Consider the following 22,783-nt stretch of genomic DNA (forward strand, 5'->3'; position numbering starts at 1 on the left):
ATTATTTTATAATCAAAGAAGGGGCTGCACAGTGGCGCAGTTGGTAGAGCTGTTGCCTTGCAGCAAGAAGGTTCTGGGTTCGATTCCCGGCCTGGGGTCTTCTGCATGGAGTTTGCATGTTCTCCCTGTGTATGCGTGGGTTTTCTCCGGGTACTCCGATTTCCTCCCACAGTCCAAAAACATGACTGTCAGGTTAATTGGCCTCTCCAAATTGCCCCTAGGTATGAGTGTGTGTGTGCATGGTTGTGTGTCCTGTGTGTCTCTGTGTTGCCCTGCGACAGACTGGCGACCTGTCCAGGGTGACCCTGCCTCTCGCCCGAAACGTTGGCTGGAGATAGGCAGCAGCAACCCTCCCGACCCCACTGAGGGAAAAAGGGTGCAAGAAAATGGATGGATGGATGGATAATCAAATAAGCTCATTTAGAATCTATATTTCACTCCTAATGAAAGCTAATTTAAAAGTCGACTCAAGAATTAATCTGATTTAAAATCTCTGGAAACAAGCTATTAAAGTAAAAAGATACCTCTTCAGTTTACATATAAAAGTCATACGGTTCAATAGTAAATTGTTTTGCTAGGAAATAATTTATAAAGTAGTGATAAAAAACAACAACTCCGAAATACAGTAAAATGGCCATGGCTTGAAACCAGTGAGTAACTGGTACAGAGAAGTGAGGTAAAACTTTCCTCGGCGTGGAAACAAAACGCGAACATGTCAGCCAAGTGTTCCCTCGTGCTCGGACGTCATCTGCGTCCCTCCCTCCCCGTTATCCCCTTCTCACTCCTCCCTCTGTTTGCCCGGATCCCAGTCACTTCTCTCTCCAGCAGGCCCGACCCGCACATCTGTCCGGACATACGCCCACGCAGCAGACACCGCACACGAGAGAGGAGGGGGGGGGGATGAAATTAGCAGGGACACGACGAGGGACAGAACAGCCTGGACGTTTGCTGGAAGAAAATCCGACCACTCTCATCGGAGCTCCTCACGTATCTCCCAGTATGAAAGCTGGTTTCTAGTTTTTCCCCAGTCCGCAGAGGGAGAGAGAGAGAGAAAGAGAGAGAGAGAAAAAAAATAAGAACCCTGATTTTCATACTGCATGAAAACATGAAAAGACCTGCCCGTATCTTAAGCGGTTGCACCTTTCTGAGCTCAACCAGCCGGCTGGACACACACCGTTAGGACCGTTAGGTTTACAGCCGGATAACCGGAACCCGGACTACGGAGGAGGAGAGGAAAAAAACTACATTTATTTCCCCGAAAAGACCGAATTTCTCTGTTCTCAAATAAACAAAACGCCAAAGTAAGTACCGTTTCATTTTCACGTCTGCAAAGCAGTTAGCTGTTCGTTAATGTGTGCGCTGCGGCAGACTACGTTCTGCATCCTGTTTCTGCTTAGACGTCATTACGCATTCATGAAGGAATCCGTTAATGCGACATAGCAGAACAGTTTTGTTTAAGTTATTATAATGAAAAAAAAAAAGAAATGGGAATTAATGTGTAAATGCGTTTGGAAAGGAGCCGTAAAGTTTCTAAGCGTTGCCGTTTAATGTAAGGAAATGATGACGCGTGGCTCAGTGTTTGATCTATGCTAACAAAGTTTGCCAACCAGACTAGATTATCTCAGCTAACACACACATAGGTGGAATTTAGTAAAAGAGCTTGTACTGCTGTTGACTTTTACATGTAGTAGTTTTTATATCACATGTAATGATTAAATGGACTTTGACTGGGACATATTTTCCAGCGCCACAATTGTGAACTACCCCCGCAACAAAGTAGCCACCGTAAAGCTGCTGCCCAGACCTTTCTGAAAAAGCAACAAAGTCCACTGTTGATATAAAGTTTACTCACATGTAACAAAATGTTTCGTTCCAGCTGTTTTTTGTTTTTTTAGTGCTTTGCATTGAAATAAAATAAGATCTTGATTCCCTTTGGAAAAACAAGCTTGCATGGCTTTGATGACATCACATAAGGCGGCTAATCACTAATCAGATCTTTTTTGTACTTGCATTGTTTTTTAAACCGTTTCCATCCTTCAATAGGGTTGGTCCTGATGTGAGATTATCACTGTAAGACCTTAACTAATGCTAATTAGTTGGTGTCTTAAGTCAGAGCTCTAATGTGAGAATGACATCACATGAGAGTAAAGCACCTCTAGCCCAATAGCTTGTAGTTTTGCTAACTACTGTTTGCAATATAAATAGATTATGTATTTGACTTCATTTTATGCATATAAACACAAAATAAACATATTAATAAATAGATACTTATTAATATCTGCATTGTGTGCCACTGGTTTAATTGTTAATAGTTTGTTTGCAACTCATACTATAGATTATTCTGCTGTAGAAGTAAAATCTTCCCCATTAACATATCGTCAATACACCAATGTAATTGCAGTGCTAAATGGCAAATATTATTATAACTTAAGCATATTTTCACAGTTATATGTACATTTGAAGAGTAGAAATCATATTTAAATAATCAAAAACAACAATCTCAACTAATATTGTCAGTTTTGGGTGTTTGCAGGCATCAAAGTTTATTGTTATTGTAAAATATAAAAATTTTTCCACAGTTATAAATAACATAAATGTACGCAGGATACAGCATTTTTACAACATGTCATCCAATGGGATGGAAAAATTCAAGTTGGAATATAAGTAGATATGTGTCATTAAAGTTCCTAAAGCGATCGTTATCTTTATCTGGGTTAGCTTCTCCATCCACAGCAGCATCAGTTGAGACTTTGGAGTCTAAAGGGCTTGCTAATAAAATGTTCGTCCAGCGCTTCAGAATCAGTGGAAATCTGCAAATGTAGCTTGTCTGCTATGTTGTCCAACAATGCTGGCTGACCTGCTCAATTCCTGTGCCTTCTGTGATGTAACTGACCCAAATACACATTAGCAGGAGGTGGTTTTTGGTCTTCTGCTAGGAAACACTCCATTTTGTTAAATCCTGCTGTGAACATTCTTACTTTATTACCCAGCTGTGTTTTATTTTCTGGAGGTGACGGTCAGTTCTCCCATTCGCCCTTTCATATAGCAATGTTATCTCAATTCTTATCTCGCAGTAGAAGTGATTGGGACTAGTAATCCATCGCTTTTCAATAGAGCCAAGAAGCCCAAATGGGAATCAAAGCCAAAGCAAAAGTTGCTGAAGCACTGCAATAAGAAAATTAAGGTATGACTGAAGAAAATGTGGGTTGAAAGCAACCCAACACTCAACAATAATTTTTCAATCGGACATTTTTCAACACTAATAAAATAGATTCATAAATACTCTATTAATCCCTACAAGAGAAACTTGTGTGTGCAGGTAGCACCTGAAATTACAACAGCACACCAAAACTACAGTACCATAAAACACAATGACACTTGTGGTATCTATAAATGCACATGGTCAGCAGGAGGTGTTGTGCTGCTGACTTGTTGCAGCAGGAATGAAGGCTCACCTGCATTTCTGTTCTACAACGCAGACAGAGGCATTATTATTATTATTGTGGATGATTCTCTGAGTTGTCAGAGAATACCTTTAAGCAGCTTCTTCAAATCTTAATCGAAACGTGTGTTGCATTTTACCACTCCTAAAATGCCTGTTTATTTTGGATTACATAAATAGGTGATGGACCAACATATTACGGTTTGAAAAGGCATTTTTCTCTGACCCACTTTGTTTTGAGTCACGTATAAATCATATAAAGGTGAGGGACAAGTGCTTTGATGCATGAATAAGAATAATTTTATAACTTGTTCATTTGTTACATCAGAATGGGAAAGACATACCTGGAAAAAAGCAGTAGTCTAAAAAAAAAGTCTAAGTTTCCTTAAATGAGCTTCAGCAGCTGGTGATTCATTCATGGAACCTAATTTGCTTAGTCCTAATATGTGACAATGTGTTTGTAAATGATTCATTCTGACTGAAATTCTGCATTGAAGTCAAGATGAGTCAGTAGAGTTAAATCACGTGTGTCAAACTCAAGGCCCGGGGGCCAAATCTGGCCCGCCTTAGCTTTTTATGTGGCCCTTTAGACTCCAATTTACATCAGTTAGTTTGTAAAATTGACACAAAATTAACAGATCCCCACAATTTTTCAGATTTTTACTGCAATTCTTTTCTTAATATTGGTCAAAAATATTGTGTTTAAGTGACTGCTGCTTCAGCCTTACCTGATGTAAAGTTATAGTCCGTGATTGATACGGCGATTGATAAAAAGTGACATTTATGCATTAGCGCATATATCATAAAAATTCCTTACAAATATTTCTAAATTAGCTCCAGAAAATCTGTGATTTTGATTACAAAAAAAAACCACACAAAAACTTAACGAAATCCTGGATGTGCTGATCAGTGTAAAAAAACTTTCAATATTATGTAATTTTAAGAAACGCTTATTGAAAACTGAAACAGCCATTTATTGATATTTTAACAGGTTTTATCAATACATTCTGACCCTTTAAGAACATTCAGATTTTTGATTTGGCCCAAAATCAAAACGAGTTTGCCACACATCAGTTAAATACTTTAACCTGACATTAAAAAAAACAAACTTGAACGTTGATCTGTCTGTGATTACGTCTTCCTTTTTGACTGTTTTCAGTGAGTAATTGGAGCTTCAGTAGAACATAGTGGAATTCGGTCTCCGCTGAATGAGTAAAACTAGTCACCAGAAGGTAAATGTAACCATGGCCTTGCATCCACTGAGGTGAATCGTTTCAGCATGACAGTGCCTCCTAAACGGACCCATTCACAGCCGCATGCTGACTGATTGACCTACAACATCAATAATTCATGAGAGTCACAGATCAGTGTCACTAAAACCTGACTTTTTTTGTGATGTTTGCCCACAGCACAGCAGAGAGAATAACAGTCATGAAACAATTCAATAAACTGTCTGCTTTGGGATGATGAAACACAGACTGCCACTTACACATTGAGATTATCTGTTGAATGTATTTTTTTTTGTAAGAGAAATAATCTCTGTGTCTTTTGAGTTACTTTCCCAAAGAATTCCTAAAATGTGGGGGGATGCATATTGATCATTTATCCTTGCTGGAAAATGCTTAAAGCATGACCTGAGTTAGGGCTAACAGACCATGTGCAGCAGAGAGCATGGCCGGCTGCCCTCTCCTCTTCTTCCTCCGCGTGTTACACAAATGCATTTTGCTGCACAGAAATACTAAATATTCACATTTTAAAAGCTTTGAAAAGACAGTTTGTACCTTGATACTGCAATCGTTAAACTAAAATCTCAATTTCAAACTGCACTGACACTAATTGCTATATCACTGCATGCTTTAAAACCAAACCAATCACAATCTCATGGGCTATAAAAAGGATCCTAATACTTATAGTCATTGCAAGTTAATGACCTGTGCTGTTATTTATGGTTCCCATTTATGAAGCAACTGATAAGTTTCTATGCAGCTTTTATTTATTTGTTTTTTTTACATCTAGTTTCATTAAGTTCAGTTTATTGCAGTAGCATCTGTTTGCAGCTGAACAGATCTAATCAAACTGTATTCCTCCTGTTCAATTTAATTTATTTAAAAGACATTGTATTTTTCACCAAACACTCTCATTATGTACACTGTGTATATGTAGTGGCGTTTTAAATCAGCTTTAAACACAGGAGAGCAGCAACAGCCAATACAGGGTTCAGTTCAATGCCAGGGAAAATCTGACAGGAAACCGGATTTATGTCGACCTGTGTGTGAGCAACATGGTGATAGTAGATCATTAAGGATTTAATATCGTCTATATAGCAGAGAGGCTGTTATCTCCATTGCTGTTTGATGTGTTTGGACAAATGCATCAGTTTGCAAAATAGCTTTTGTGTTACAGACTTATCTGAGTGGTTCTGGCTGGTCTGGCTGAGCGGTCTGAGACTGAGTGGACTTTGAGTCTTTAATATTTCAACACCTTTATTAAACATCAGTTAGCTCTCGCTGGCAACTTATTAAAATCTGATTAGAAACGTAGACTGTAATGGTCTATCATACAGCATATTGTTACTACTACAGCTGTAAATTTACTTAATTGATTTGAGACATAAAGCTCTGGGTTGGTTGTAGAAAGTATTAGAATGCTTAGTTTAATGTATGTCAATGGGGTTTTTTTCTTTACAAGCAACAGAAGACGTAGTATTCATCTTTTTAAAATATATTATTTCAAGAACAAAAACAGGAAATGCATTGTAATTTATAGATGTGTTCTGGCATGTTACCTCAGTGAAACAGCAGTGCGCTAAATATTTAAAGTTTTGATATACCTATGACCTAATAAAGATTCTTTATGTGAAGGATCAAACCAGCACAAAAAGAGTCAAAATAAAAATCAATCACATTTGTTGAATACAAACATATATCTTTGGGATATTTTCTGACAGCAAAAAGTCCGAAGTGATCAGAGGTGTTACCTCAACAACAGCTTTTATAAAGCGACTACCCCCACCAAATCACACAATAACCCTTCCTCTCGAATTTGCTCAGCTCTTCTCTCTTCAGCTGCAGGTGTAAGGTCTGCAACCCTCTACCCGGATTCACAAACGTCCCCGTCCTCACACTGTTCTTCAACAAATAGTTATTTATCATGAAACACTGGAATTGTTTCATGATAACAATTCCATGAAATTGCAGTATTTTTTTTCTGCGGCTATATTTGCACACAAATGCATTATGCTTGACCACCAAAAGTCAGATGGTGAATCTCTGAAGTGGAAGAACTGGCAAAATTATAGGGAAAATATTTGCTTAAGATGTCAAAATTAAAGCCTGAACCTGTCTACAAAGTATAATTTCATTCACATTTATAACAACTCTCATTCAGACTGATTATACTTATGTAAGTATATTTGGAGATTATTAAAAGTCTGCTATTTTAGAACAACTTTGAAACACAGTATTTTTTTGTCAGCATTTTGTCAATACATTACTGGAAACGGAAATACATTAAGCCTTACATCTGGCTGTAAATTTTTGTTCTTCCATTACAGGCGTAACAATAGCGTGTTGTGCCTGCTTGATAAGTGATTTCACAACACATATTGGTATACTAAGTCACATGTGGTTATGTAATAGCGAGAACTAATCATGCTTCTTGAAGGAGTGTCCCATTTCTCTGTAGAGTATTTGAACCACTTCCTGAATCCAGCACCAGGGATAGGAGGGGAAGAAAGAGGGCTAATGCTGGGCATAAACGCAGGACATGGCTTTCATCTGAATGACACTGGACATTCAGATGCTGTAATCTGCTTAGTTATTGGCAATTTGTAGGTTTATGTTTTTGTTGTGCTCTCTTGAAGCTTTTCTTGCATCAGTCTCCTAGTTCTTGTGTTGTCCTGTTCTTGGACTCATAACCCAGATGGTGTTGGTCTCTCTCATAAATCTGTATTCCTCTAATGGTTGCTAAATGCTGTGGTTTGAATGATTCGGCCTCCAAAGTGAGCATCCTAAATGTGGTTGTACAACACAGATGGTCTGGTAGTAATGAGTCACAGTCAGAGCACATTGTTAGTCTTATGACTTATGGTTCCCCTGACTTGCTCAGCTTCCTGCCTTCCAATACTCATTGGACTGTAAAGCACCGAATGATTTTATGAGCCAGTGGGAGTGAATGGGGACGGAGTGGAGTGATTCCTCTGTTTGGTGCCAGCGTGTTTACATTCTCTAAATATTCCTGGACTTTGTGCCACTTTCCCCTCGGATCTGCTTAGGTTCTCCTAACTTCTGTTTGATGCTTTTTATCAGAGGAGGCATCATAGGCGTATAAACCCCAGGATTCAGGAATATCTGGAATGACATTCAGCCAGCTTGATGTGAAATCATTATTTACAGTCATCGGACGCTTGCAATGTATAGTGTGGAAGAGAAAGTCAGTCTGACAGAGAGAGAGGGAGAACCGCCTTGCTCCCTCCCACCCGCTGGAGGCATTCTTTACTTTTATTGGACCTTTGAAATGGTCAGAGTCTGGTCATGTGATCTGTTAGACCAATGGCAGGAAGATTTTAGGAAGCTGTGGGGGAAGAACTGCTTAAACATGCTGAATTCACTGGATGACCTAAACAAGCGACCCTAAAAATATTCTCCTGGAGTCTGCAAAATGCTAAAATGTTGCAATGCTTCCAGACAGTGTGACTTTTTAAACATTTTTCTTGGCTTCATTGTGTATTTGTCAACTTTTCATGCTCACTTTGTGGCGTGTTTGTCCAGCTTGTTACATTTGATTGTATCCAACACACTTTGTAGGAGTTTGTAGTCTTTTGTCGCTATCATTTCCGCACATCAAACACCCTTTGGACAGCCGATTTTTACTTGTCTTATTGAGGTTTGACTGCAAGGAACCTTTTTTTGCGGCTATATTTGCACACAAATGCATTATATTTGACCACCAAAAGTCAGATGTTGAGTCTCTGAAGTGGAAGAACTGGCAAAATTATAGGGAAAAATATGTCATCCTCCCCTTTCTCCAAAAGGAAAAAAAGGGTAGCCCAGCGCTTTTGCAACAGGATAGAGGGATTGTGACGACTGACATGACTCTATGTGGAAAATAACACACTCACTCATCCATAGCACCTTTTACAGCAGTAGCCAGATAATAAAGAATCAGCTTTATTATTATCATTATATATAAATTGAGAAACAATTAAATTTAGCTAAAATGCAAACACATTCATTTATGTTGATATTGCATTCATGTGTTTTGTGTCTTTTGTGGCTTTACATAGTCAAAGTTTCTTTCCTGCTCTGCATAAATGCATTTTTATTCCCTATTTTAAATGCTTCAAACTGAAGGCCCGGGGACCAAATCTGGCCCACTATAGTTTTTATATGGCCCTCCAGACTCCAAAGAGATGTAAATAGAACCATGAAGATAACAGTTGTGAGCTTAAATATTATTTTATCAATTACATCAAAGCAGTTTCATATATTTTGCATAATTGTGAGTTTATTGCAAATTTTCCTGCAAAAAAGGTTGGAAATATTGGAGTTATGCGGCTGCTAACTTTCTTACTTCAGCTACACTGCTGCCTCAGCCTTACTTGATATCAACTTATAGTCTGTGTTTAAAGTGGAGAACAACAAAAAGTCACATCTACCATCCTACATAAGCGCAAAATTTCTTTTTAAATTACTAAATTAGATCCACAAAATCAGCCATTTCCACTGCAAAAAATAAAAACAATATTGAAATCCTGGAGGGACCGATGATTGTGAAAACATTACTTCATTTTAAGAGGTACTTATCGAAGGCAGAGACAGCTCTTAATTAATATTTTAACAGTTTGTTGATGGGTTTTATCAACACATCCTGGCACAACCGGCCCTTTGAGAACATTCATGATCTTGACATTATGTGTGTTATTGGGCGTGTTATGAAAATAAGAGCAGTAGAAATGTTTCTGCCTCTCTCTGAGCCAAAGGGGGAATCCTCCTCAATTACTGGCAGCACCGGCAGCAGCAGGGTGGGGATGGGAGTGGAAGCCAGGCGGTTACACGGCTTTGGCATTTGCAGCTGCAGGAGTGGGAGTTGCTGTAGCTCTGTAAGGGGACTCCGCTGATAGCGTGCGTAACGGTGCCCCCATTCGCTCTGCTCTAATAGATGAGTTATGACTCACATCCCACCGATGTACCGTCTCCCTTTGCAGCCAGCCCTTTACTCTCTTACCACTCCCTGAACATAGCAGCAGAAATATTCATCATTACGTCAGAGAAAGAAGCAGCGATCATAGATGACTCCATTTACGAGTTCATTGTGGAGATGTGAAGGAAAAACATTCGCTCATCCCTTAGGTGGATCTCCATAGGTCTCTGTGCTCCGTTATGCATTAGGAAATATGTACATGCTCCCAGTGAGCATCAAATAAAACCAAAGTTAAACCACTGTATTTTCACCATTTGTCTCAGAATGAAGATTTTACTTGTCATTTACCGCATGTCTCTAAGCTTAATTGATTTATGTTTGCAGGCTGATAAAGCCATAAGGGTGGTGCAGAGTCCTGGTGCTTCAGGATGCTGGTGGAGCTGAGCGAGTGGTTCTGGCAGGAGCGGCTGTGGTTTCCGGAGGGTCTGGGCTGGGCTGACCTGGAGGATCGGGATGGACGAGTTTATGCAAAGGGCCGTGATTTATGGGTGGCACTTCCCATTGCGCTGGTATTCCTCATTATCCGGCAAATCTTTGAAAGGTCGGTCCATCTTTCACTCTGTCCTCTGGCCTACCTGTGACCCTCAGCTGTGTTTAATTTAAACATTTACTTTCTCCGTGTTCACACATTTATCCCTGTCTTCCTCTTTTGTTGTTCTTTTACCTTTTCTACCTTCTCCTTGCTTTGTCCTTGACGTTCTTGGTCGGCTATCTCTTCTTCTATCTCCAACTTAAAACAGTATTTATATCCCTTCGCAGTCATATATTTCACTTGCTTATGTTTGTCAAGTCACTATTAATTATTATTTTCATTTTATTTATCTTTTGTTACCTTCCCTCTCACCTTCACTAACGTTGGGAAATGTGATAAGAGAAACAGCAAAGGAGACAGTTATAACATTTGCATGAACCTATAAAGCTGCTGCTCACAGTTGCTCATAAATTTGCAATGTTTTAAATTTAATTATAAAGCATACTTTTTTGTCAGACATTCCCTAGTTCCCAACTACTAGATTATTTTTTCAAGCTGCATACATATATCCCAATGTTTCAGAAATAACATGAATTAAAACCTATTTAGAATAAAAATGCAGACAATCAAAAACATTTACTTTTATTAGCTAGTTATTCTTTTCATGCCTTTCTAGATTCCTGCACAGTTTGAAAAATAGGATCTTATTGTTTAAAACTTGGATCCAGTCAGACTTTTGTTAGTCCTTCATAACCTTCTTCATGTGGTTTCCGGTTCTATTTATAACTTTTCTATTTATATATTAAAATTTGCTGTTTTGAGAAGTATGTACATATTCGGGAGGGGAAAACACATTGTCATTGACCTCTGAGGACATTTAACATTAAAATGAAAACATGTGTTTCAAAGGAAACACTTTTCTTTATTAATTCTTCTTTGGAAATGCTATTCTAAATACTTTTAACTTTTGATTTTGATCTTTAGGCTCCTCTAGCTTGAGCATTTTATTGCTGAAATGTTCATCCAGTTCCTTAGAAAAGGGTAAAAATACTCATTGTCTGTTATATAAAGCATTAACTTTTATCTGTGAGGTGTGGAAGATAATCTTTTCTGCTTCCGTCTTTTGTTATGTTGCCATATATTTATTGAATGTAATTAATCAGCTTCCAGATATACTGTATAAACATCCTGTACCTTCAGTACACGTCCTGTATAATACTTTCATTTAACATCTGTGGGTTAGGGTTAGATTTTACACTGATTTCCATTCATTTTACCTATTTCTTCTAAAACATGTCCTTCCTTTTTAATCCCTTGTTTAATCCCAGGACAGTGGCGGCACCTCTGGCCTCTCTACTCGGCGTGAAAGAGACGGTTCGGCTCAAAGCGCCTCACATCCCCTCCCTCGAGTCCTACTACTGTAGAGTGACCAAAAACCCAACACAGGTAACTCTCGTGACACTGAGCGCGCTGTAGGATGTGAAGTACCGGAAAATACCAAAAATCAAACCTCCTTTTGTTGGTTCAGTCTTCAGTAGCAAGCCTTTGCAAACAGACGGGTTATTCAGAAAGACAAGTGCAGCGGTGGTTCAGACGGAGGAGGAACCAGGACCGACCAAGTTTGCTCAAGAAGTTCCGAGAAGCCAGGTAAAAACACGAGCGTGCTCTTTTCTGGATACATCGTTGTTCTTAAGAGTCTGTTCGGATGTAGGGCTGATAAAAAGTAAGCATTTGATAAAAACTTCCAAAAACTTTTTTCACATCTAATGTGACATATCTCCTATGCGATTCAGGTGCGTAACCTGGCTGCGGAGGTGTGTTCAACCTCAAACTAACACTTTATTGAAGCAACGTTTGACTCATATCTAGCATTCTGTGTACCAAAATTCACAACTGCGGTCAATTGTTGAGGAAATAAAGTCCTTATTTTTATTCTTTAGCTAAGCTGTAGTTAGCAGGAGCAAAATTGTACAAAGGTATCTGTCAAGATAAAAGTTGTGAGAATTTTTTTATTTAATGATGCCACATTTTTATCCATCCATCCATCCATCCATCCATCCATCCATCTTCTTGACACCCATGTCCCTTAGTGGGGTCGGGAGGGTTGCTGGTGCCGCCACATTTTTATGTGGCACAAAAACAAAAAACAGAACTAAATATAAATTACTAAATCATGATGTGACTGGCTGACAACCTCCTGGCAAAGAAAACTGAATCCTGTTTTTAAATCACAAAATGCTAGAACAAAGTATTTGCCAGGTTAATGAGCTTTTTATTTGTTCAATATTTTAATTGCTCTTAATATATGTACTGTTAAAGGTGGAGGAACTCAGAGGTGATTGATCAGAGTTTCTGTGACCTGACATTTTAATAACAGTGGGTAAAGTTTGGAGCCCAGCTGTGTGACATGAAGCAGGTTAAAATAATCGTTGACCTTAAGCTGACCCGCTGCATGTACAAACAAATTTCGGGGTTTAGAAGTGAATCCTCTATTTTTAACTTACACTCAGAACCGTGCCAGTCTGCCTTTCTAGCCCGGTTCCCCACAAGCATTTCCAGCTATGAACATATCTACTACACGGCCTCAGCTGTGTCAGGGACTCTGTCATCGCTTTAGCTGTATTTGTGGTTGCATGTGAGTTATATCCGAGCTGCGGACGATTCGTCTGGTTTTGCGCAGGCGGGTGCACGTGACTGGATGTTTGTCCCTGCCAGGTTATGGTGTGTCTTTCACTGTGTTGGTTGCAACATAAGGACATTATTTATTTTCAATCAACCCATTGTGTGCATGTGGACAACAGGGTTTCTGTTTTTCCTGCTTCCCCTCAGCTGATGAGTCCCCTCGCTCTCACTGTCCTTTTCTCGCTGTGCTTCTGCTGCTCTCTTGCTGCTCCAGCTTTCTGTCTGAAGCCTTCTCGCCACACCTGTGTGATTGAGCGAAGGGAGCTGTGACATCGCTCCATCTCTGAAGCAGGATATTAACAGCTCCCTCTTTTGTCTGGTATTTCTGCTGTTTGATCAACATTTGTCCAGCTTTGTTTGTTCGCGTGTCGTTGTTGAACATTAATGATGTATTTCATCAGATTTTTCCCATGTGCGGAAACTAAGGATGAATTCACACAGCCCTGTTTAGTCCGCTTTAATCAAACTCCAGTTCGTTTGTCTAGTTAGTCTGATTTGTTTCGGAAGGGGTGAGTGCGCAATCAAACTCTGATGCAAACAGGTTTTGGCTCAGAGAAAGTGAACTATGGCGAGGTTTTGAAAGCACACGTGGATGCAGACTGGAGGCCGCTTCAAAAGCAGGACTCAAACTACAGCGCAGGGCATTCTGGGTAAATACAGTTAAAACAAACGCTAGCTTACTCCAGTAGGAGAAATGGCTCGTGTATTTTTATTTTATTTTTTTACTAAACAAATGACTAAAATCTGATGCCACTTTATTTTTGTTTTACATTTTTGCAAAGGAGGACGTTGCCCTCATGTCTTCTTCTGAGGTTTTTGTGTTGTCTTCTTCAGTGGTTCTTTGTGCAGCGCCCCCCACAGGCGAGCGGGTGAACAGGTTTTCCAAACGGTTTGGTTTGGGAAAAAACTAACCGCACCAGCTGAGAATGTGACAAAAGTTGCAGTTTTGGTGTGAAAACACCTTAATTTTGCGTTTCCTAGTACATGAATTACTAAACATCTTTTCCCCGACTGACTGAAGAGAAAGTGTGTGTGTGTGTTTTTGTTCTCTTGCAGTTGGAGATTTACCTTTTACCTTCTTGCTTTCATTGCTGGCCTGGCCGCCCTCATTGATGTGAGTACTGCCTCTTCTCTTCATGTAAACTCACACATAGTCTCATCCATCATGTGCTCCCGTTGCTGTAACTTGTATATTTCTGCAGCTGTCTGCTCTTTGTGCTTTGATAACTTTGCCTCTTTGCAGAGACGAAGCCCTGACTCATCCCGGTGCTGAGTCAGTGGATATAAATACACCTGCTGATTCCTGCTGTCTCATTATCCCGTCCCGTTTCTCCTTCCAGAAACCTTGGCTGTATGACACGAAGGAGATGTGGCAAGGCTTTCCTGTGCTGGTACGTTTCTGGGAGGGATGAGAATAGCAAATGCATCAGATTACTGACTCAAACTATCCAGCACAAATACAAAATAGGCATCTTCTTGTGAATTATAGTCACAAGATTGACTATAATTCATCTTGTGTAGAGATGAATTATAGTCATAAATTGGGAATAAAGATAAATATTGAGATTATGTTGGAAATAATTTGCTCCTTACAGATTTCTTCTGTAGTTTTTTATTGTTTTTTTGTGTGACACTTATATGTTTTGGATCATTAAACAAATATCAATGTCACACAAAAATAGCCTGAAAAATACAGAAACTATTTTCAGTTGATGATTTGATTTATTAAGGGAATAAAACAATCCAAACCAACCTGTTACCATGTTAAACAGTAAATGCGTCTTTAATCTAATAACTTTCCAGGAGCTGCTTGCAATAACGAGGAAACGTTTGTTAGATCATCCTGAAGATATTGTATCCTACTTTCATGTACTTTCATCCACTATTAATGCATTTAAAAATACACATTACTGTAGAGCACATTTTTTGATTTATCTTTGGGATAATTTTCTATTATTACATTTAATTTCAGGTGAAATTTCTGCTTGTGTTAAGGGACCAGCAAACACATTTTTTCCCTTACGTCTTCAAAATCTGTTAAAGTAGTTATCAGTCAGGAAACAAATGGCTAATGCATTTCATGTTATCTATAATCTAATTCTTACAGTCTGAATTTATGATATTAGCCCATGGATTTTATGTATTAAAGACATCTCTCTTGTTCAGACTCTGCTGCCATCTCAGTATTGGTACTACATGATCGAGCTGGGGTTCTACGGCTCTCTGCTCTTCAGCGTGGCTTCTGACGTCAAACGTAAAGTAAGTGAATTTATTTCAGCAGCAGTTTTCTCCTCTGAGAACAAGTGAAATACATTGCAAGAAACAGACTACTTGCACAGGGTTTTCCAAACATTTCAGAACCGGATCCACAAAGTAAGAGTGGCACAAACATGTGACCCGAACTATTTGTCAATTTGAAATCTGGAGCTGATCTTAAGATCCTGCTTCTGTGGAGTCCAGACACCAATAAATACTTAAAGTTAGAATTGATGTCGTAGGTTCTTGTAGCATAACTTGTAATATTTGTTTTCTTTTTGTGTGCTGCTATTACATTATGTTCAGAGAAAACCTCTGTAACCTTTGAATGATCTGAGCTGTGACACATCTGCAGACTGTGGGTGGACATTAGACTGTTGTTACACGTGTGTTTTTCTGTGTTTTTGCTGGACTATGCTCTGCCTGCTGAGCTGTGCAGAGCAGAGAAAAAAATGTCTTGCAAAAGAGGCACAGCGTGTTCCTCTAACACCACACGTCTAACCGGGGCTCTGAAACCTGCGGCTCTGACGTTACAGTGGCCATTTAAACCCTCCATGGTCACTCTTAATAAGTCTGGCTAAAAACGACAAAGAACCAACTCATGTTGTTAAATGTGTATATAACACAAATTCAGGTTTTAGCAGTTTATGTTTGTTTTTTTATTGGATTTCCACAACAGACTGACAGCAATAGCACCACCAATATATGTTTAGATTTATTATTATTGACTTTAGGTCAGAAACTGTGCAGAAAAGTGCTTTTTTTGCTTACATCGTTTTTCACAACTGTTAATATCCCATAGCATTAAGGCTTTTGCTAAACTTTAATGCTTTTATTTATTTTAGATTAAAAAATAGATATAAAATGGTGGATTAAAAATGGCAGCAAATTTAATCAATTAGATTAATAACATTTTCAAACACCATTATTATTATTATTATTATTATTATTATTATTATTATTATTATTATTATTATTATTTGTCCTTTTTTATAAGGTCATGTGACATTTGCGACTGAGCGAGTTTTATTCAATAGTGCTTTGTATTGTAAAGGCTGCAGATCCCTGGTCTAATCTGAAATAATCTTAAACAGGATTTAGCTCTAAACCCAACAACTTTTTAACATGTAACACACCTTTAAACGTTTCCTGCTCTCATGACCCGAACGAATCATTTCCCTGCTTTCCCTTTAGGACTTTAAAGAGCAGATAGTTCATCACGTAGCGACCATCCTCCTCATCAGCTTCTCCTGGTGTGTGAACTACATCCGTGCTGGAACTCTAATCATGCTGGTGCACGACTCCTCCGATTACTTCCTCGAGGTAAATGTCCGTCACTGGATTATTTTTGAATGTCAGACAACATTTTACCTCCAGTGTTTCATCACTACTCTGTGGTTTCATTTTCAATCTATGATAAAAAGGTTTGCACTGACTGGAAACACATTGATTTATTTGATTCTTTTCCAGGTTAAACAAAGTCTTGAATTTTAACAATAAAAATAAAAAAATACCTGTCTGCTTTAAAGCATCATTTCATAGTGATGGATACTACAAACTAGAAGTTTATGAGATTTTCTTTTTAAAGATTGAGGGTAGCCCATAATATCAGATTGGAAGTGAACCACAGCATTCTGTTGTTGCTTTGCAGTGGTGGAAAGTAACGAAGTACAAGTACTCCGTTACTGTACTTAAGTACAGTTTTCGTGTATCTGTACTTTACTTAAGTAGATTTAATAATGGGGACTTTCTACTTTTACTCCACTACATTTTACAGTAAGTATCTGTACTTTCTACTTCACTACATTTCTACAAAACTGTCGCGTTACTCGTTACATCCAAGTCTCGTTGCTCTTTTTTTCCGTTAAAATGTGAAGTTCAGGGATTTAAGGTGGCGCCGTAAAATCCGAGCAATAACGTGACTTAGTGTCTGTTGTCACCCATCGGCTCCACCTTTACTCGCACGCGGAGCTCCAGACATGCGCAGTGGTTTCCTCTGAGCGGGAGGAGATGTTTGTCTATAATATAATAGCGCTGCATAAATTGATATGGCGACATGTAAAATCAGCAGCGCATCGCTTTCACAGACGGTGGGACTTCGTCCAACTTTTGTCACTTGGAAGGAAAGCTTAAAGAAAGGTAAGATCTGTGCTAGCAAAGCTAGTTGTACTGAGACACATGTTGCATTTGATGAAAAAAAGTTGTCACTCATGCGCTGAATTATTGTGTGGAGGTGTTGACTGAGGTGTCGCATATATGGGACAACGCTGTGACCAAAGTCTGCAATATAGTGATATGACATTCAGGAACGATCCGATTCTTCTGGACGGATCTTTACTAAGTCCTAAGGACTGAAGCCTCACTGAGAGCCGTTCTTTGTTCTTGTGTACACTGCGGTACACAGTGTGCGGTAGACATTCATTTAATCTCTGAATAAGTAAAAGTTGAACGTTGGACAGTGTTCATAGTTGAACGTTATTTACCGTTAATTGCGATGTTTCAGTTGTGGTTTCTGACATATGCAATATGGGCAACCGCCCAGGGCGTTATTTTTCTAGGAATAGCAGGAGACCTCTGCGGATTGTAGCACAGCGATGAAAGCAAAACAGAATGAAGTGAGTTTTAATTGATACTGGTTAAATATATTTCAGCTCTAAGTATTTAATATCTAGGTGTTTTTATGGGAATGTGGATCTTTCAGATCAATCTGAAAACCAATTTTGATAGGTAAACTTAATGTTATTGTGTCATTTAGCGCGGGGCGCTGGTCTTGGTCTCGGGTTCGGTGGTCTTGACTACAACTCTGCTACATGGCTCCTTGGTTGCATGTCCTCCACCCTGCCCTCACCTTCTTTACATCCCCTTTCAGTTAGATTTCTTTCTAAATAAATGTGACTAATGAAGTTCATGCTATGTTAGGACAGGAGACAAAATGTTTCCATCCCTGAAATTATGATTCATAGAATCACATATCTAAGACTAAACTGTTACAGAGAATAAACACAATAAGAACATGTTTAATCTGTGGTAGTGTTAATTAAAATGGCACATTTCTGATGTATTAAAATTAAATGCGATCGGCACACTTTATGATATTAGCGATTAGGTAATGCATTCAGCGAGTACTTTTACTTTTAATACTTAAGTATTTTTAAAAGCCAGGACTTTTTTACTTTTACTTAAGTAAAATGTTAATGTGGTACTTTGACTTTTACTTAAGTACATTTTTGACTGTGTATTTGTACTTTTACTTAAGTACATTTTTTGAGTACTTTCTCCACCACTGTTGCTTTGTGAGCAAAGAAGTAGTAAAACCTGTTTTCTACTTAAATGGCCATAATGTTGTACAAACACAAAGAGAAATGTAGAAATATGAATGAGGAAATTTTGTAGGAACCCTGATAATAGACAGGAACCACATCTCATATGTGCTAATTTTATTTATGAGCCACCCAGAGGATTATTTGACGCAAAGAAGCTAACACTGCCACCTGCTGTTTGAAAACTTGCATTTAGGTTTCATTTGCTTTTAAAGAGATTAGCAATAATCATTTGGCTCATGTGTTTACATTTGTTTGTGAATCATTATTTTTCCTTTGACAGTCTGCTAAGATGTTCAACTATGCTGGGTGGAGAAACGCCTGTAACTACATCTTCATCGTTTTTGCTGCAGTCTTTATCGTCACACGCCTCATTTTTTTCCCCTTCTGGTACAAACACACACGCTTACACACATTTTTGATCTTTAGTATAAGCACAGAGCACGTCTCTTAGATTAATGTAGACTTTAGCTATATTCAAAAACAGTATTTAATAGATAAAAACGAGACAACAGTAGCATTAAGACTGAATAGTAAAAGACTAAAAGATTAAAATTGTTCTCACACATTTTAACCAGCTGAATGTTGTTTTCCTCCTCCCTGATCCACTCTGTGTGTTTCAGGATCATTTACTGGACCTGGATTTACCCAGTGACCATCTACCCGCCTTTCTTCGGCTACTACTTTTTCAACGGCCTGCTTATGATTCTACAGTGTCTCCATATCTTCTGGGCCATTCTCATCATCCGCATAGCAATCCGCTTCCTCACCAACAACGTAAGGAAAACATATGTGTAGATACGCAGCTTTTATTTTGTAAAAATGTTCAGATTTACTGTACTTCCTGTTTATGGAAATGGAAGAAACGGTAAATGCAGGGAGAGAAAGAAAGATGTCAATTCATTATTGTGAAATAATTTCTGAAATTTGGAGTGCACACTATCAGTGTAAGAAAAGTTTTCATTAAACCAGCAGTGCTTTACTGTGCACTATGTGAAGCTGCTGTATGATTGCAGAGCTCACTTATTCAGGTTAGGATAGGAGCTTCTCTGGAGCCTTGCTGTTCTGTTCAAATGCTGTTTTCAAGGCTGATGCACTTCTAAGATGGAGGTGGTCAGATTAGGATCACAAGATAGAGCCACCATAGAGGAAGAGGCTGAACACAGAGTGCTGCTGTCACTTCTCTCTTATTGCAGCACAGCTTGACTGAGTAAAAGTGCACAGTGACATAGCAGTAGGCCTGTCACTGTTAGAGGAGCAGCCGTTTGCTCTTGGATACAGCAGACAAGTCCAGATGGATCACCAGTTCTGGTTCACTGCAAAGCTGTGTTTCTTATTAACTTCTGTTGTTCCGTATATACAGCTCTCTGCAAAAGTCTTAATCCACCACAATTTCTTTGTACTTTGCTTTTAAGGAGCTATTTTTTGTATTTTTTGTAAGAACAATTGATCAAGTCGATCAATAGTTCTTCAAGCTTTCTGATGGTGTTTAAAAGTTTATTGTGGACAAATTTACCTAGTCCTTTTGAATTTACTGTGGAATTTGTTCCTAATATAAAAAAGGAATGCGGACAAGTAAATGAAAGGAAAAGAAATGTAAGACTAAAAAAGAAATCTAGAGCTGACAAATAGTATCTGAAAGTCATATTTAATGTCTTTGCAGGATGGAAAAGAAGGCTGAGATTTGTGTCATGCATCAGCTGTCCATTTACTCCATGGCAAGAATCAGTTTTACTATAAATGCCATCTCAATGCACTTTACAATGCAAACATATCCAGTTTATATCCAAGTTTGTAGAGAGAAATAATGAAATCAGATCCTGTGACATATTTAGTATTGTTAAAGTCTAAAGATGTTTTCCTAAATACTACTAAATGATTACTTTAGTTGCTATTTGAAACTGACTAGGAAGCATGCAAAGCTGCCAACAAAACTGTGAAATCCAGATAAAACATCCTAACTGACTGGGTTTTTAATGTCAAGATTTTGACTGATGTGCAGTAATTAGCAAATATATTCTTTAAATACAGACTCACATTGAAGCGACTGAACTGTTTTGTTTTTTCAGACTAAGTTCAGCATCTTCTCAACTTCTAACTGTCCTAAACAGTCTCTAATGTCTACGTTTTTCTAATTCCCAGGAAAAAGTGGACGATGATCGGAGCGACAAAGACGAAACAGACGAATCAGAGGAAGAGGAAGAAGAGGCAGGGGATAAAAAGCACGCAAAGAAAAATGGGCCCATGCAGAACGGCCACACAGTCCACAACAACAATCACAGCAAGACAGAGTGAAACGTGTGAGAGCAGGAAAGAAAGGACTCATGTGAAAAAAGGACGACAAAGAAGACGGGATGGCATTCCCTAAAACTAGGAGATTCAACACTGTTACTTTAACACAGACATACACATGCTCAGTCAAACATTTAGAGAACACAAGTATCAAGATTGACACTACACTAAGTGGCACTGCTTTTGCTTTGTCACCCAAGGAAAAAGGAAATCACGTATCATCATCTTTGTTAGATGTTTGTCCAACAAACCTGTCAGTGAGACAGGAGAGAACATGAAGAGGTTCCAGGTGTGGAGGAGAAACAGGAAGGTGCTGCTGCTGCTGCTTCTACTTTAGCTTTCATGTTTTAACGGTGTGCCTTAGAGCCAGCTGGTAGCTGCCAAAAAGCCATTTTATGGCTTTGTGCTTTAAAATTGTGCTGCTTTATTACGTATGTCTTTTTTTTTTGTGCTTTGTTTTGCGATCACAAAGAGATCAAAACAAAGCGAGAACTACTATTAGATACCGGGGCATTTCTTTGTCTATGCAACAGCATTTCTGTTAGGTATTATGATGTCTTTGCACAAACATATGAAGGAATATTTTGCAGTCAGTGCAGCCTTGTGCCATTTATGAAGTTCTCTGGTTTCTGTTCAGTCTTTGTCCAAAAAAGCTCAGTGTGTACAGCTAAGTGACGTCTCACCGTTTACTTTTTTAAGAAAACTTAAAGCAATAGACCGAAATGAGCGCTCAGTTCATCTCATCGTTGATTGAGCAATCACTGCCGAGTGTGTTTCAGACTCAGACCAGATCCTGACGATGCCACCCACCGAAAACTGATGACCCAGCATATTCTTCCTGAGGAGAGGTTTCTCCGTGAAAGCGGCGGGGTTTTTCCAGAGTTGACTTTAATAGGACAGATTTCTTCAGCTCACTGCCTGACCTTTTGAGGTTACATTTATTAACCTGCGGGAAATGAAAAGTGTTCACCTAAATTAATGATTATGATTCTGTTTGAAAAGGTTTACAATTGTGGGTTTTTTAAAAATGTTTTTAGAAAGAATTTTTTTTTTCTTTAAAGTAAAAGTTCTAGAAAGAAGTTTCTCATCTGTGTCGTCACGCATTCATATATTTGTACGTCAAGTGCCTTATTTGTAATGAACGAGGAATTCTCCTGTCTTCATGTTCTCTCCTTCATATCTAAGCCCCAAACACATCCTCCTCCCACTTCTGCATCCACCACTTCCCTTCATTAAACACGACTCTCATTCCACTACTACTAACCCCGACCAACCAGCAAACATGATGCAGAAAAAATATCTGTGGCCTGATTACAGTGTTATATTTTTTATTTTGTACTTTTCTTTTGTTTAATGACGCCTAAATATTGTTAATTATGATTAAAAAAAAAGAATCACAAAGAAATTGCTCTGGAGTCATCTGTGTCTAAATCGTGTCTCTAAAGAATCTACTCACAACACACTGTCACAAAATCTAAATAACATTTAAAAGAAATACCAACTTAAAGTGAGTGTTGCAGAAAGGTTCAATCTTTAAACCACTTTTACTTTTTAAACGTTCCTCGTGTTGCAACACAGATTTTCCTTGTTTTAATTCCTGAATGGAAATGTAGCACGGGATTGTATTCAGGTGTTTTTTTTTTTTTGTTTTTTTTTTGTAGAACATATTGATCGTTTTTCTTCCTTTCCAGTTATATTTTGTTTTGGTTATCCACATAAAATCGACATAAATAAACTGAAGTTTGTAGTTGCTACACACACAAAAAGTTCAAGACAGCAATTTCATGTATAGTTTCACCTACAGGTAAAAAAAAATACTGGATTATTACTCTATAAATAAAACGTAAATAATCATTTCGTGCTAACTATGCAGTTCTACGTGCTCTTTTAGATTTTATGTAAATTCTACTACTAAATTACAACATTTTCTGAGCAACTCTTGAGTCATATCACTGAAAACACAGTAGGTAAGTCATTTTTGCCAACTTTTATAGAAATCAGACCACCTAACACCTTGACACATCAACCTGAGTCACTGTTTCGTGCAGAGCTTCACGCAAAGCCCTGCATATCCCACTGCCGCGGATAGAGGGACTGGAGAAGAAAATTTGGGCATCC

General features: G+C 38.5%; 1 protein-coding gene across 2 annotated transcripts; it reads left to right on the forward strand.

Annotated features, from left to right (window-relative positions):
• Nucleotides 1-1,210: 1,210 nt before the first annotated feature.
• Nucleotides 1,211-22,059, forward strand: cers2b (ceramide synthase 2b). Of its 2 annotated transcripts, XM_008432734.1 has the most exons (12): nucleotides 1,211-1,301; nucleotides 4,602-4,674; nucleotides 9,968-10,184; nucleotides 11,444-11,561; nucleotides 11,644-11,762; nucleotides 13,854-13,911; nucleotides 14,138-14,188; nucleotides 14,964-15,056; nucleotides 16,248-16,376; nucleotides 18,657-18,763; nucleotides 18,997-19,150; nucleotides 20,516-22,059. In XM_008432734.1, the coding sequence occupies exons 3-12, from the start codon at nucleotides 10,012-10,014 to the stop codon at nucleotides 20,666-20,668; spliced, it is 1,155 nt and encodes a 384-aa protein (XP_008430956.1). In that variant the 5' UTR covers nucleotides 1,211-1,301; nucleotides 4,602-4,674; nucleotides 9,968-10,011; the 3' UTR covers nucleotides 20,669-22,059. The 2 variants fall into 2 exon arrangements, with proteins under 2 accessions (XP_008430956.1, XP_008430955.1); XM_008432733.1 differs by lacking the exon at nucleotides 4,602-4,674.
• Nucleotides 22,060-22,783: the final 724 nt, after the last annotated feature.

This window comes from Poecilia reticulata, linkage group LG16 (assembly GCF_000633615.1).
Source record: "Poecilia reticulata strain Guanapo linkage group LG16, Guppy_female_1.0+MT, whole genome shotgun sequence".
NCBI lineage: Eukaryota > Metazoa > Chordata > Actinopteri > Cyprinodontiformes > Poeciliidae > Poecilia > Poecilia reticulata.

Bases quoted from the DNA above. Each gene is read 5' to 3' on its own strand.
- cers2b (XM_008432734.1), top strand. From the start codon at position 10,012: ATGCTGGTGGAGCTGAGCGAGTGGTTCTGGCAGGAGCGGCTGTGGTTT. The intron at 14,189-14,963 runs GTACGTTTCTGG...TCTCTTGTTCAG, and splicing joins GGCAAGGCTTTCCTGTGCTG to ACTCTGCTGCCATCTCAGTA. The intron at 16,377-18,656 runs GTAAATGTCCGT...TTCCTTTGACAG, and splicing joins CCTCCGATTACTTCCTCGAG to TCTGCTAAGATGTTCAACTA.